This window comes from Hemiscyllium ocellatum, chromosome 42 (assembly GCF_020745735.1).
Source record: "Hemiscyllium ocellatum isolate sHemOce1 chromosome 42, sHemOce1.pat.X.cur, whole genome shotgun sequence".
In the NCBI taxonomy this organism is placed as follows: domain Eukaryota; kingdom Metazoa; phylum Chordata; class Chondrichthyes; order Orectolobiformes; family Hemiscylliidae; genus Hemiscyllium; species Hemiscyllium ocellatum.
The window spans coordinates 30,480,993-30,496,682 of record NC_083442.1 but is presented as its reverse complement, the minus strand read 5'-3'; the positions used below and the strand labels follow the sequence as shown (position 1 = coordinate 30,496,682).

Sequence of the window (15,690 nt, the reverse complement as noted above, 5' to 3'; positions counted from 1 at the left end):
CCAACTGAATATGTGTTACTTGGTATTGTGGTTCCATCTGATATAGAACCTATCCATTTTATATTTCAGTAGGAAGTATGTAATTTGGCACCTTTCTAAGATCTGCACTGGAGAGGACACTGATTTACTCTTCCCCGAGGTTTAAGTGTCTGTAAGAGTATTGTTGGGGTAAAAAGGATGAACCTTTCTTTCTAGGGAATGTAATAAGATTGTTCCTGTAATGTGTTTTTCTTTGCTGTAATAAAGTTTTATGTTCTTTGTCAAAGAACTTGGCAGACTTTGGAGAATATGTTCAGTGACTGACTTCCACTATAAACAAAAAGAAATGTAAAACTTATGATCCATCAAGCCAGGTGTATCTGTTTTGTCCAGAATTATTTTCAGATGGGAACATTGGAATTATTGAAATGAATGTGTTGGTTTCCAATAGAGCAAGGATGCAGAGCAGTTGTATGGAAAAGTAAAATCTTGACTGATCTAGTATTATATTTTCTGTTAATTAAGAAAGCAAGTAAAAGCTACAATCTTTAGTGCAGTACATGAGCAACATTTTTTTAAAAGCAGAAGATTAAGGAAAAAAGCACAATGCAATGTTTTGGAAAAGTTATTTAACATTCAGGGAGATATTGAATGTATTGCTGCCATGTTTTCACAGGCAAATTGGAGCAAGGTTGTGTAGAAATCAGGATAACTGGGCAGTGAGATAGTATAGCACCGGTCCTGCTGTTGAGATTTATAGGGGAGAGTAAAACTGATGCCACACTTAAATGAGGAGCATAGCAATGATAGCGGCACACTGGTAGCATGGGGAAGAATTGTTTAAGGGAGTATGGGGATTATGTCAGTTTGACAACGGAGACAACCACTGCTCAAGTCTGCTTCACCATTTCATAAGCTAGCTGATCTTCAGCTTCAGCTTCAACTTCAACTTCACTCTCTTGCCCTGTTACTCATGTGCCTTTATTCCCTCGGTGTCTATCAGTTTCAACCTTGAATGTACCAATGACTGCGTGCACCTGTAGCCTTCTGGCTAGAAAATTTCAAGTATTCATGATTGAGTGAAGTGTCTTCTTAAGTTAGACATAAGTGGCTGACCTTTTATCCTAACAGTGAACCTCATGGTTTTACATTCACAATCTGGGGAAACAGCCTTTTAACTTCTACCTTAATGAACCTTCTTTGAATTTTTTACATTTCAGCATGATTGCTCTGTGTTCTTCTAAATTCCAGAGAATTTAATTCCAGCTATTCTACTCGATCTTTCCTCATCGCACAATCCTTACATTCCAACAATCATAGTAGTGAACCTTTGTTGCATCCCTGCTGTGACAAGTAAATCCTTCCTTGTTTTATGAGACCAAAGCTGGTCACAGTATTTCGGATGTCTGCCTGGACAGTGGAAGCAGACCCTCGTGAGTTTGGTAATGCAGAGGCAGAAAGTGGAGAGAAAGGTAATAATAAAGAAATTACAGAGGGGCAATAAGTTCTAGCCACTAGAATGAGATCATTTGTTCTACAGGATCTGCTGTGCCATTCAATGAGATCATGGCTGATTTTATAATCTTCAGCTCCACTTTACTGCCTTTTCTCTATAGCTCTTGATTCCCTCACTGGTTGAAAATCTGTCTGTCTCAGCCTTGAGTATATTTAATAACCCCAGATTTGACATATTTCTGTGTTAAAGTATTCCGCAGCTTCACTATCCTCTGGAGAAAGTTTTCCTCCTCATCTCAGTCTTAAATGGACAACCCCTTACTCTAAGCTTATGCCCTCTAGTCCTGTACTACTACAACACTCGGCTGGTATCCTATTACATATCCTTGTGTGTAATACCTTATCGAATACCTTTTGGAAATCCAAATATATTACAGCTACTTTCACTTATATCCTGCTTGGTTCCTCCTCAAGAAATTCTCACGGATTTGTCAAACATAATATTCCCTTCTTGAAGCCTTGTTGACTCTGTTTGAGTATATTATGCATTTCTAAATGCTTTGCTATTGCATCCTTTACAGTGGATTCTAATATTTGCTCAATGATAGATGTGATTGGCTAGCTGAATTGTAATTACTTGTTTTATTATTTTCAGCCCTTTTGAATGATGACAAAGGGCATAGGTTGTTATTTCATTTTCCATTGTAGATTTAACCAGCAGAAGAGCATTAGTTGCTACAATTGTTCTGCATATGTTTTGCTTTCATGCAGCATGACGAGAGCAGTCGGAGGCATATGGAGCAGATCGAACAACGAAAAGAAAAAGCAGCTGAGCTTAGCAGTGGGAGACATGCTAACACTGACTACGCACCCAAACTTACACCATATGAACGAAAAAAACATTGCTCCTTGTGCAACGTGTTGGTAGGTTCTGCTGTTTGTGCTTCTACTTTCAAAGATCTGGCTGAGAACTAGTGTAAATATTGTATTGCTTGACCAGAAGGCACAAGTTGAAGAAATTGATCCTATAGAAAACAAGGAACATTTTTAAGGGATTTGGCAAAGTTGATCCAAAGAAAAATGGCACAAATTATAAAGTTATCAAAGAGAAGGGAAAAGTTGGGTGGAATTATAAGGGAATAATATTTTGGAATTATGTACCTAGAGAGTATTTTGAAAAGAACAATATTAATATGCCCGAGTGTCTCTGGCAGGAGAGGATTGGGATGTCGTGTGAATGCAGATGGCTTGTGGATTGATCGGTAACAAAAGTAACAAGGTTGTTGGATCAAAGGATTTAATTTGGCTTCTGGAATTTCCAATAAGTTTCTCTATGCTATGCACAATAAGAGTATTTTATCTTAATTGATGTAAAAATATAATTGGTTAGTGTGCAGTCCTATGCCGATTGTCCTTGTGCAGATCCAACTAATATTGGAAGCTTAGAGAATTCACTGATCTTGAAACATTGTCACTTTCTGTTCCAAAGATCACCTCTGAGGTCTATCTCTTCAGCCACATAAAAGGGAGAAAACATCAGCAAGCTGTGCGGGAGAATAGCAGCATTCAAGGACGGGAACTGTCAGATGAAGAAGTGGTAAGTTTTATGAAAATGTAATTTGATAAAATAGGTGTTACTTCTAAAAATGGTGCTTACTTCATTTCTAAGCTACAGAACCTTCTAAATTGACTTCTACCTAATGTACCCTTTTTAATGTCTTTTACTGTGAGATTTGGCGCACAGACCACATTAACTTGTCAATTAATATTTAAAATAATTTTTCAGTATTTATTGTAGTCAATTATGAGAATGTTTCTGATTAGGATTGTTGTATATTTTTTATTATTCTGTCATTTCTTTTGTTATGAATCCCCAGAATAATGAACCATTTGTGCTGAGTGCATGATTGTGATTTGCTTCCAGTTTCTATTACTGTCACCCAGCGGGAAGCAGATGACAGTTTCTCCAAGGGTGATTTTGCTCCCACTCCTACCTCAGCTATATTTCCTGACACCCTGTTTCTTGTAAGGGCTCCATTCCATTTTCCCAGTTTGTCCATTGCATTTGTTGTGATGATGCTAACTTCTCAGTGGCTGTTCAGGTACGTCTTCTTTCCTACTCGATCAAGACTCAAACTGCTTTCAATCTAGTCTACTATATTCACTGCACACAGTGCTCTGAATTGGGAAATGCATTTGCAGGCTGCCTGCTTTGTACAAGATCGTCCTTCAATTTGTAAGCATGACTCCAAATTGATAGTTATTTTTCCATTTTGTCATGGCTCAAAATGGTATAGCGTGCTGCAGAATAAGCTCCGATTTTCCTTTATCACTAGAAAGTTAAAGGTTCTATCAAAATACACCAAATTTCCAAATTTACCTACCTCTAGCTCCCTTTTTAGATAGGCTAATAGAAAATACAGATCAGGTTTCTGTACTTAACAAGAATTACTGTTTATTAAACTAACTAGTTTCAAGCTACAGATAAGCAGCTATGAACTGTCAACATAAAACTCTACTAGTTAAAATTCTATTACCCATATTAAATTCCTCCTGCACACAGACAAACATAAAAAGCACTGGTGTTATGAGTGGAGGGAAAAACTGGGAAGGCATTTCAATTGTGTTCACAACAGGGCGATGATCCTTTCTGCATATCAGGATTTGCTCAACTTCAATCTCATTTCAGGTACTTTCACTTCCTTGCAGGAGGCACAAAGCAACTGGTTTACAAATAATAAAGTCTTTGACTTATTGGTTTAAAGCAACAACTTGCAGGAATGATGATGGAAAATAAACGGCTTTCTTCGGGCTTTGGCTAATTTTCAATGCAGAGGGAAATACCACTTTTCGGAGGTCCAAAAGCATCTAGCTATATTGTTCATACTCAAGCTATTCGGCCAACTGGAAGCCAATCATGTAGTTATTGGTGCGCAGAAGGCTTTTGTCATCAATAACTGGTCGTCACTCCACAAACCAATCAGTTACTTGTTTCTGGTCTAATTTCACTTCGTACACACCACCTGTTGTCAGCCTGTCTGCAGTAACATTCCCCCTCTTTTTGATTGAGCAGCAATATAAACAACACTTGGCTTTTCAAACAGCTGTTTTCCCAGTTCAGTCTACATCAAAAATACTGAAAATAAAATGATTTAGTTTTTACAATTTTAGCACGTCACCTTGCTGTCATACTGCAGTGGTCCAGTGAAACACAACACATGCTGGAGGAACGTAGACACTCTATAGCCTCTGGTCCCAACATTGAATTCAACAGCTTCACACATGAATTCTGTACCCATTTAGTGAATTTTGGATGTAGGTTTACTTGCTGAGCTAGAATGACATCATCAACCCAAGGAAACCTAAATGCATAAATAGAAAGTGGGCCATACCACCAGTTTTTCATCTGGAGGCTCACTGATAATGTTACCGCGTACGGTGACGAAATATCTGAAAACGAATCTTCCAGCCCAGCGAGCAAACCTACATCCTGAGCTACAAATCTTCTCAAAGTTCACTAATAACCAATTATAATTAGAGTGTATTTTACTGTCTGTGAGTAAGTCAATTGTAAACAATTAAAAATTACCTCTTTTAAAAAAAATCCTTGGAGCTATTTGTTATTATATTGAGGCACAATGGTTAGCTTCTTAACCATTTCTTTAAAAATTCAGAAGCTTGTAAAATGTAGTTATTAGTGTCTTTGCTCCAACAAGATGCTCTTTAATTTTAAGAGCCTCATCATAGACCATTAAAGTGGGGGAAAATAGCTGAAACTTGAATCATAAATAATTTGATTTAGGAGTGTGCTTTTTTGGGTTGTACCAACTTAGAATGAATCGAAAAATGTGGCACTTGAAAAGCATAGCATAACTTAGAACAATAATGTTGAACTATTCCAAAACTTTGTGAAATCTTGAAATGCATGGGATATCATTTATACTTCAATTTTACAGTACGTTTTACTAATCTGACTGATTTTAAGTGCATTGTGCTGAAAAAAGCAATACCTTCAATCAGAGATCCCTCCTTTATAGACACACTTATTTATTATACATCAGTGTGGTCCAATATCTCAGCACTAGGCTAAACTCGTTTTAATTATTTCTGTTCACACTCTATAACATTTATGTTTATAAGTTTGTGCAGTGACCTTCAATAAACATATTAAACCTAAACTTAAACTTAAGTTGTCATATTGTGAAACAGTCCTAGGCTGCGTAAGCTGATAATGGTCAAAATAATTCAAATGTATTCAAAGTTCAACTCTTCAAAGTATTTAAGGATGCTTTATACAGTGCTACAAAAAAGAATAATTGACTTTGTGTGGATTCTCTCACACCGCTTAAATATCTCATAACTGCATTTCAGAAAATGTAGCACAGCATCAGTATTGATGTAACACCTGAGAGGGTGATGCAAGCTATTTAAGAAAATACCTACTTCAAACTGGTAAAATGTTTTGCATTTAGTATGAAATTTGTTGCAAATAGCTAATTTTTCCTCCATTTGACTGTAACAGACTAAAATATGATTGTGTTTTTACATTCACCTATTTTCAGTGTTCCAGGTTATGTGTCACGAACAAAAGGAAGAGGTATATTGAATAATTTTTACTGTCTCTTCTCTTTCCTGACCCCCATCCCATCTAAAGCAGGAGTTGTTGAGTTTAATGTTTTTTCATTTTTTTTCTTTAAAAGTTGGATGGCAATGTGTTTCCCTACATCTTGTTTGGGAAGTCCAATTAAAAGTGACTCACAGCAAATTTTTTAGGGTTAAAACAAAGTAGGGTTTAATAAAGCTTTCAAAGTTTCGGGAGAATGGTCTGCCATGCACATTTACCCGCAAATGCATTTAAGAAAGAAAGAATGAAATGGGGAAGGAAAGGAGAGAAATTATAATTTATTTTAAAATAAATATTTCAGAATTAGTTGATTATGAGTTTGCAAATCTGTAATGTCGTTGTCCAGTTGAGGTTCTTGCAGTTCACTGTGTACAACAGTCTCTTTCAGAGGAATCTGGGACATTGTCGAATTGCTGATGAAGGTACTATGATTGTAACCTTAGAGGTTGGTACATTTTGCAATCAAAACAGTAGTTAAATTTCAGAGATCTGGCATCTTTGAGAAATCAAAAGATATGTGTTTAGCTGAGTCTGGAGCTACTTACCCTTTTGGTATTACAAGCAGACCAATGAATGTGTCAAAACTGTACAGTTGAATGTGATTCAAACAATCCAGTCGTTGATTGACAAGGGTTTCCATGTGGGAAGGTAATGTCTGTGAGGTGGTTTTGATGTTCCTTTATCAGAAACCACTGTATTTTGTGGAGATAACTGTGGAATAATTTGCATTAGGTCAATTCATAAGGGATTCAGTGGTGTCCTTAGTTCAAAACTGGCTGTGGTAGACATCTGGTCTGCTAGTTCTTTGAGTTAAGTTGACTGGAATATTCGTACAATACACGCAGTGCCGCATTCCAGCAAGATGGTAGAAGCATTTGTCCTTTGGTTACTTATGGAAAGTCAGAACCTGGCAGAAATTTTGGTCAACAGACATCATATGATCAATGGCATCCATATTGTCAGTCTAGCAAAGTGTCCATTTTTAAGAAACTCATTTAGAGAGTGTAGTTTTAAGCAATACAAATCAGAATCTCTCTCTTCATACCCAGTAGGCAATACAAATATCATTAAATATGCGCCACTTTCTTCAAAGGGACAAATTCCACTCATTAGATTAGAAACTCAAATGCTTCAGTTGTTAAATGCTGAGCCCACTGTGGAACTGAATCATTCTGGCTAGGCGAATGACATTAAGTGCCCCTTGAACCCTTTCTACCACTCAGCTGGATGATGACTGATTATATGCCTTGACCTCCATCTACCTGACTTGATTCCATTATGTATAATACCCTTACCTTGTAAGGATAGATGGGCAATTACTTGTATAGAGCCGAGCTGACTGAAACAAAGATATGGGGCAAGCAACAAATGAATGCTAGGAGACCAAAAATATTTCACAGAGATAACTAATGAATTTAATACGGTGTTGGTTTGTTTATTGACATGCGCAATGTTAAATAACCTGAGTCAAGGTGACAATAGAAACATTTTAATTGTCATCAGAACTTTAAGTGAGAGGAAGAAAGATTTAGGCAGGGCTTCTGTTGTCCTGGAACCTAAGGGGAAAATGTTTGTATGCCAACATGTGTGAACTCATATGTGTGTGGATGTGTGCATTTTAGATGAGGGCAGAATTTAGCTCACCTATAAAATCATCATTCCGACAAGAGCTCTGCACTGAAATTGGGGTTGATTGAATACTCTGTTTAGGTGCAGAATGACAACCAATGCTGGTGAAACCAGCCTAGCTGAAAGGTTGCTCATCTGAGGAGAGGAAAGCAGAAAAGAAATAAAAATCTGCAAGAAATTCAGACAATGGTGAATGGAAATTGGGGCATTTAATTATTTCTGATCTTCATTTATAAAAAGTTAACACTAACAGATAAGTCAACTTCTTAATGCACCTATATATCTATGTCTGAATGAAAAAAAAATTGTCCTAATTAAATTAATGTCCATTTTTTACTTTCCTGGTTTATAACTTGTAATTGATTGGACAATTTAGATTAAATAAAATGAATTATATCCAATGTTATGCTGCCCATATGTGTGTGTATAGAAAAATATATATAATCCCACACATGAATCATGAAATAGATGTATATTCATTTGCCCACTTAACAGTAACTGCAAAAGTTAATCATTGCCTGAAGTGCTTTGAGATGTGTCATGATAAGGTATGATATGAATCCAAGATTTTAAAAATTTATTCATCATTACAGAATATAATTTTTAACTCCTCATAAACTAACCTGTCTATATAATTAAAATTGCTAAATAAGGAATTTTAATGGTTTTTTAAAAAATGTGAATTATTATATATCATGTAACATTGGATTGGTTATGATAGAATTGCAGAATTTTTATGATTTAGAAAGAAGACATTTGGCCCATCGTGTCTGCACCAAGTCTTGTCTCCCACTCTTGCTTCTTTTACTAATTGCTTTAAATATTTGCTCTCATTTTCAATGCTTTCGAGAGTCAGAACAGTTTCTCCCTACCTATTCTGTCCAGACTGCTGATTGCTTTTAATACACTATCAAACTTCCCCTCAGCCTTATTTTCTCTAAGGATAACAGTCATAACTTGTTAAATCTCCCCTCATTACTGAAGTTCCTTATCCACAGAACCATTCTCATAAATCTTTTCTGTACTCTGTCTAATGCATCACCTCTTTACTAAATTACAATGCCCAGAGCTGGACACAGTATGTGAGCCAAGGCCGAAACATTTGATGCAAGTTCAATATAATGGTCTTGCTGTTGTATTCTGCTCCTATTAGGGATCTGGTATGCTTTATTAACTGCACTGTCAACATGTCCTGCTAGCTTCAGTGGCTTAGGCACATACATACCTGCATCTTTGCTCTTGCATCCACTTCAGATTTGTTCACTTTATATTGTATTGCAATTCCATGTCCTTCCTTCTGAAATGAATCACTTCACTTTCTCTGCTTTGAATTGCAGCTGCCACTTGCCCAATAGCTTGTCGATGATGTTTTCAAGTTCTCCACTATTCTCCTCACAGTTTAGTTTTGCATCATTCACATTCACCATCAGCTGAAAGTAAATGATGTAGACTTGATTATTTTACATAATTATAGATTTTTTAAAAATTGAAAGCTTTAATGGTATTGCAAAATGTAATGTAATCTCTTTAAAGTTTACACTGTGACATACAGTTTCTTCATTTTCTTGTGGCTAATACATAAACTGTGGACCTATTTATTTGTCTTAGTTATTTATCGAGATCAAGTGGTCACATTACTATTGTTGTGTAGCAGATGTCTTGAGGGAAACCCTAATGCTGCAGACTTAAACTACTTGAGATCTTTATTGCTGTTGAAATAAAAACTTTGAAGGGTGGGGTGGGATTTTTATTTGAAAAGATTCTATTTTGCAATGACTTTTAACTTTGTTGTATTAACATTCGGTGCTTGACTCTACATCCCTCTAGCAGAATTATTACTTCAGGAAATTGTTCAAAATCTTTTCACTGATCTCTCAATGGCCAACAGGTCATCATTAACATGCATAACTAGTGCTTCTCAAATATGGAAATAGTCACAAAGATGGCCCAAATGGAATAATGGATAATGAAATTTTGTTAATTCTTAAACCTCCTAATAAGAAATCCAGGAATCTGTCTTCAGGACATTTATAATCCAATATGGCTTCCTGAAGCATTTCTGCAAAACTACTTCTGAGGGACCTGGATTATTATGGAACTGTGCTAGTTTATATTGTGGTGAATTTCACAGCAATAAAGTACCATGAAAATAAAAATGTATGGATCTCTGTACAAATGTGGTAGTTTTAAAGTTATGAATTTGTTGTTGGCCAGCATGTACCCCAAGAGCTGAGAAAGATCATATGGATCAGAATGGAATTTTCCATTCATTGCTTGGAGGGAGGATAGATGATTTGTAAATCTACTCAACATTTCCATGTTGACAGACATGGCTGGGACAGTCAAAATTACATTGAGATGCTTGAATTAATCCTGCTGATCTGTAGGACAGTGTGACAATGCTCTTTTTAAATAAAAATGACATCACTCATAAACTGAGGCAAAAGATTATTGATTCAAACCCAAATGCAGAGTTTGAGTGCATTATATGGATCAGTATTGTAGAGCAGTAATGAGGAAGAAACAAAAACAAATTGCTGAAAAAAACTCAACAGCTGTGGTGCATCTGTGGAGTGAAAGCAGACACCAGTTCTGAAGAGGGGTCACTGGACCCAAAATGTTAACTCTGCTTTCTTTCCACAGATGCTGCCAGAGTTGCTGAGTTTTGCCAGCAATTTTTATTTTCATTTCCAATTTCCAGTATCTGCAGTTCTTTGTGCTTTTTCCCAGATCTGAGAAAGTGCTCTCTTGTCAGATGTGCTGTATTTTGGATGAATGATGCATTTCTTTTTCTCTTATAAACTATCTCATTCATTGTCCCTATTAGTTTTAATTATCAAATACCTTTTTTATAGTCATATTGTATAAAACATGCTGATAGAGATCATTTAGTGTCTCAAACAACAATAAATTCTAAGTTTCAAGGCGTAAAACTGACATTGTTCATCTCCTGGAAAATTAAAAAATAAAAGATGAAGATTATCACTGTTTTAAATATACTGAATTTATGATTGCGTGATCTAAAATTCAAGCAGCTAAAATAATGGTGTTTCTCTGAATAAGCCAAAGAAAGATTCCTGTAAATTCCTTAACTGCACCAGACTCCTCATCCATGAGGATTCCACCCCCTTCCACCCAATTGGTGTGTTATGCATAATTATAGTTCTGTACAAGTGAAAAGAGGTGTTAGGGGTAGAAGTAGGCTACTTAGCTTTCAGATTGTTCCACTGTTCATGACTGGTATGCACCTAAATTTGTCCTACCTTTGCTCCATCATTTGATATCCTTACTGAATAAAAATCTGAATAAAAGTAAAATACTGTAGATGCTGGAAATCTAACTTAAAACAGTGCTGAGGAATCTTCATTGGACATGGAGTTTGAAGTCCTCGATGACTTCGCTTTCTGAATGTTGACTCTGTTTTTCTCTCAACAGATGCTGCCAAACCTGTTGAATTATTTCAGTGCTTTCCATTTTTTATTTAAGTTTGATTTGTTTGTTTCTTGTCATTTAAAATGCACTTTAAATTGTCAAACATTAGCTGCTTTTTAACCTAGTGTTGAGTGAAGCAGTTTAATAGAGTTATTTCACATTAGCTAAAAGTCAAAGCTGCCAGTTTGAACATAATGCTGTTTAATCTGTTTTAATGTGATAATCCAGTACTTTGATCTCCACCTTTGAGATATGACACTCATGTCTGAAATGAGGTATCATTACTTCATTGTTTTCCTAATGAATTCTTAGAGTTGAATTCTGATATTTCGTCCAAGCTGCATAACCTGAAAGGTGAGAACTCTGAGAAACGCCTGGAATCATGTAGCACTGGTTTGGTGTTGCAGAAGATATGGGTGCCAATCTTTGTTTTTTCTCTCTCTCTCTCTCTCTCTCTCTTTCTCTCTCTCTGTCTTGCACACGCACTCTGTCTCGTGCTCACCGTTTTCTCTATATCCCAGTTAACATTAGCTCTTTGCCATATCAACTGTTGAATGACAAATGAGTATAGTTATTGGGTTTCTGATAGTGCATGGTTCTTGCAATAAAGGACAGATTTTTAAATCAGAAACTGTGCATTGGAAAATGTAACCGGGCATATGTCCTTATTCATTGCCACACCCATCCTCCTGATTTGATGGACAGCTTGTAATTGTTGTACAGTGACAGTGGAACAGCTGGCTGACTTGTCATTTTATATCCAAGCTTTCTTACTGATGGGTGTCGGTTTCAGAGACTGAGATTAGGTTTGTTTTGTTCAGTTATCACTTTAGACAGGAGCATCAGTGAGTGAATAGATTATATCAGTGATAACTTCTTGAATCTGTTCCACAGCTGCAGGTGGATAGGACGGTTGTGTTTCATCTCTCCAGCCAGATACCATGGCAGGCACATTTAAAGTATTTGTTTCTTTTGTGGTGCTGTATTGGAATGGAACACCAGAATTGAATCATTTTTTTAAAAAAAATGTTTAAATGCTTTGGGTTTAACCCAGAGAAGGAGCAATCATAAAACAAAATTACTTTTAGATCTGTGTTTAGATCTTAATTTAAATCATTAAAGTGGACTAAAGCTGTATTGTGATATGTCAGTTTATGGACAATAAATATATTTTATGATTGTATAAAACTATTATACAGATTTTTACTCTTCATAATATGGAGACGATTGGACAGATGATAAAAATACAGGATCTAGTTCACAAATTTGAAAGATCCATAATTTCAGCATTAAACAAGTGCCAGAGAACTTTGATAAGTTTCTGACAGATTAACAAAAATGTAAATTAAAATTTAAAACTATTTCTCCAATGGCTTTCCAGATGAGTGCACTGTCCAATCTGGAACTGAGTAGTAGAGACCAGGCAGATCTTCAGTTAGATTCCAAACATTATTTACATCAGCCAAACTCTGTTGGAGGTGTGCCAAAACTCTACATTCAGGTATCAGTGCCCCAAGCTAAGGAGGGGAGAAATCAGCTAAGGTTTCCCCTTGTGCTCATAATGCACAAGGATGGAATCACTGTTGCTTCATGGAACAACCGTAGACTCTCAGCATTTCAGGTGCATTCCTGGAAGAATGACATTGGTTCTTCCAAATGTAAATTAGAAAAGAAGAAAACAAAAGGGAAGAACAACATTTTTCAAAATTGTAAACATTTTTAAACAGGTAGAACCTATTGAATGTCATTTTTGTCTTCTCCTATTGCCAGTAAAGTTATGGATTAGGTTTCAGGACTCTCATTTCTGTGTTTTTATGAATCTTAAAGTTGTGGCTGGATTCTTTTTAGCCAGTTAATGAATTAATTATGCAGTACATTCAATACTTAGAACATGTGTTATGTTTTTTCTTTAGGTTTATTTTCATAGTGCTGAGTATTAGCAGCATGATAGATGTATAATAAAATAATGTATTAATGCATTTTCTTATTTTACTTAACTACTTTTTTCCATCTACTCTGCACTAAATCATTCTGCTGTAGGCTTCCTTCAGAATCCCATTTTACATTTTGTAGTATCCTATCAAACAATCCTCATAAATGCAATAAGTCAAACGCTGCTAGTTGGACAAAAAATATTGCTTCTCCATTTAATGCCTGCCAATTTATTTGGCAAATTTCAGAGTTCTAATTATTTTGAGTCTGTAAAAAACTGTGACCTTTTGTGTGAGGGTGAGAGAAACTATTAAACACTAAATTTATGCAATGCAATTTTGTTACTTTACGGAGTATTCTTGCAAAATCAGCACACTCGTGACAATTGTAATGCCAGTAGATACAGCTTCCAGTGAAATGACAAATGTTTGTACGCTGGCTTAGATTCACATCTCAACATTTGCACAGCCAGTTGGTGAGGTATTGTGCACTCCAATAAGGTATATCAATCTGCAACTCTGTATGTAAGGAATAGTTTAAAAATTGGCTGTTAGAATAGCACCGTAAAAGGTTGTGATCTTTGCTCTTCTGGCTCCCAATCCTCCATGTCAATCTTGCACATTTCATTGCTGTGGGAAATAGTGAACAGAGTCTCAATGATTTGCACAGGGCTGAGAGTAATCAGACTTCAGTGGATCAGTGTGCAAATGACACTCAATTTAGTTTGGCAGTGAAAAATATTCAGTTTTAAGTGAGCCATAAATGGGTGCAGAGCATAATTAGACTAAGGAAATGTGCGTGGGAGGTGGGGTGGATGGATTGAAAATCATTGTGTACACGAAAGAGCAAGCTGTGCCATGGTCCAAATCAATTGGGCAATCATTTTTAGATGTTTATGGAGCAGAAGTGATGTTTGTGTGATTTGACTTATGGACCTTTCTGTAAACTGAGTTGGAAATATAATTTTAAGGGGAGGATTTTCTTAAATATAATCCCTGAAATTCATTCATATTGGCAGGATCTATAGTATTTTGAAATTATTAGTTGAAATAGGTGTGTAAAGGTAACTCAGTGGGTTTGGTTATCAGTTATGGGCAGTGTTCTAGAGCATGCATATACATCAATGTTCTCTATATGGTGGACACTGATGGGTTTTAGAGAAGTGTTGAATGAAAATGTCAAGAGGCTAATGATGATCAATGTACCAGTTAAAATGGGCCACACTTGTGCTCATCTTAATGATTGTGACAACACCTTGCAGTTATATAGTGCCATTAACAGGACATTGTGCTTTGTTGGAGTGATTGTCAAAGCATGGTGGAGGAATGCTAGATCGGTGATGCCAGGCTGCCTGTTGCTACATTTTACTAATTATTCATCTTTCCCTATACCTAGCAAAAGACACCTGAATACGGGTAAAGAACATATATTAAAATATAGGAATGAGGGGCTCTTGTGGTGCATTAGTAGTATCCCTACCTTTGTAGAGGGAGCTTTTTTGGTCGCTGTGGACCCCACGGAGGCCGCAAATCTGTCGGCGACTTCTACCTTTGCACCAGGAGACCTCGATTCAAGTCCCTCCTGCTCATGAGGTGTGTGATGATATCACTGAACAGGTTGACTCAAAAATAAGTTATAACATGGAATGAGGGCCTCTTCTGGTGCATGGTAATGTCCCCACCTGTGGACCCAGATGATGAAGGTAAAAGTCCCACCTTCTGAGGTGCCTAACAACATCTCTGAACAGGTTGATTCGTAAAAAATAAATGTAGAAATGTGAATTAAAGGAGAATGGGTTTTGTCTGATTTTCCAGTCTCAAATAAGACTTGATTTTATTGTGTGTGGCCCAGTGATACACACTGGGTTCACTCATTTTCCATCAGGCCCATCCCATGCCACATCTCTAAGCAAAAGTAGGAAATGTAACACTCCCTTCTACCTTTTTGCTTCTCACCATCCAAGGCCTTAAGCACTCCTTCCCGATGAAGCAGCGATTTACATGTATTATTTTCATTTCAAGTTACAGTATTTGCAGCTCACAATCTGGTGTCTCTACATTAGCGACACCAAATGCAGGTTGACTGTGCAAACATGATCCCAAGTTTCCAGTGCCTGTCATTTTAATTATTCATGTTGCTCTCACTTTGAAAACCAGTGAAACCCAACATTAGCTTCAGGGATAGTATCTCATCTTTCAGTTAGACACTTTAAAACGTTCTTCACACAACATTGACTTCAGCAGTTCTAGATTGTGAACTATTTCCCCTCCCTTGTCCAATCAATTTTTTGTTCCTTTTTTTTGTTTGCATGAATCACTTTTTCTCATTTTTGTTTTCAGGTAACAGCACACCTCTATGCATATCTTTTGTTTGTATTTTTTCTTACTCCACCACATTTCCCTTTGTCTCCTTAAGACTGGAGACGGTCAGCCTCTCCTGTCTTCCAACCTATTCACAGACTTTCCTTTGTCCTTGTCCCTCTTGCTCTATTCCTTGTTCAAATTTATATACATTTCTTCCTATTTTTGATGAAGAATCATTGACTGAAGCGTTGGCCCTGGTTCTATCTCCAAATATGCTGTCCAACTTTGAGTATTTCTGTGTTTATTTGAGCTTAAAGCCTCTGCAAAAGGGCATGG

General features: G+C 36.5%; 1 protein-coding gene across 2 annotated transcripts in view; it reads left to right on the top strand.

Moving 5' to 3' along the window:
• Window positions 1-15,690, top strand: part of scaper (S-phase cyclin A-associated protein in the ER) — a 324,173-nt gene that overhangs the window by 103,899 nt on the left and 204,584 nt on the right. For both annotated transcript variants that reach the window (XM_060853762.1, XM_060853761.1), the window contains exons 18-19: window positions 2,206-2,358; window positions 2,924-3,031. In XM_060853762.1, coding sequence (XP_060709745.1) covers window positions 2,206-2,358; window positions 2,924-3,031 — 261 coding nt within the window. The remainder of the gene's footprint in view (window positions 1-2,205; window positions 2,359-2,923; window positions 3,032-15,690) is intronic.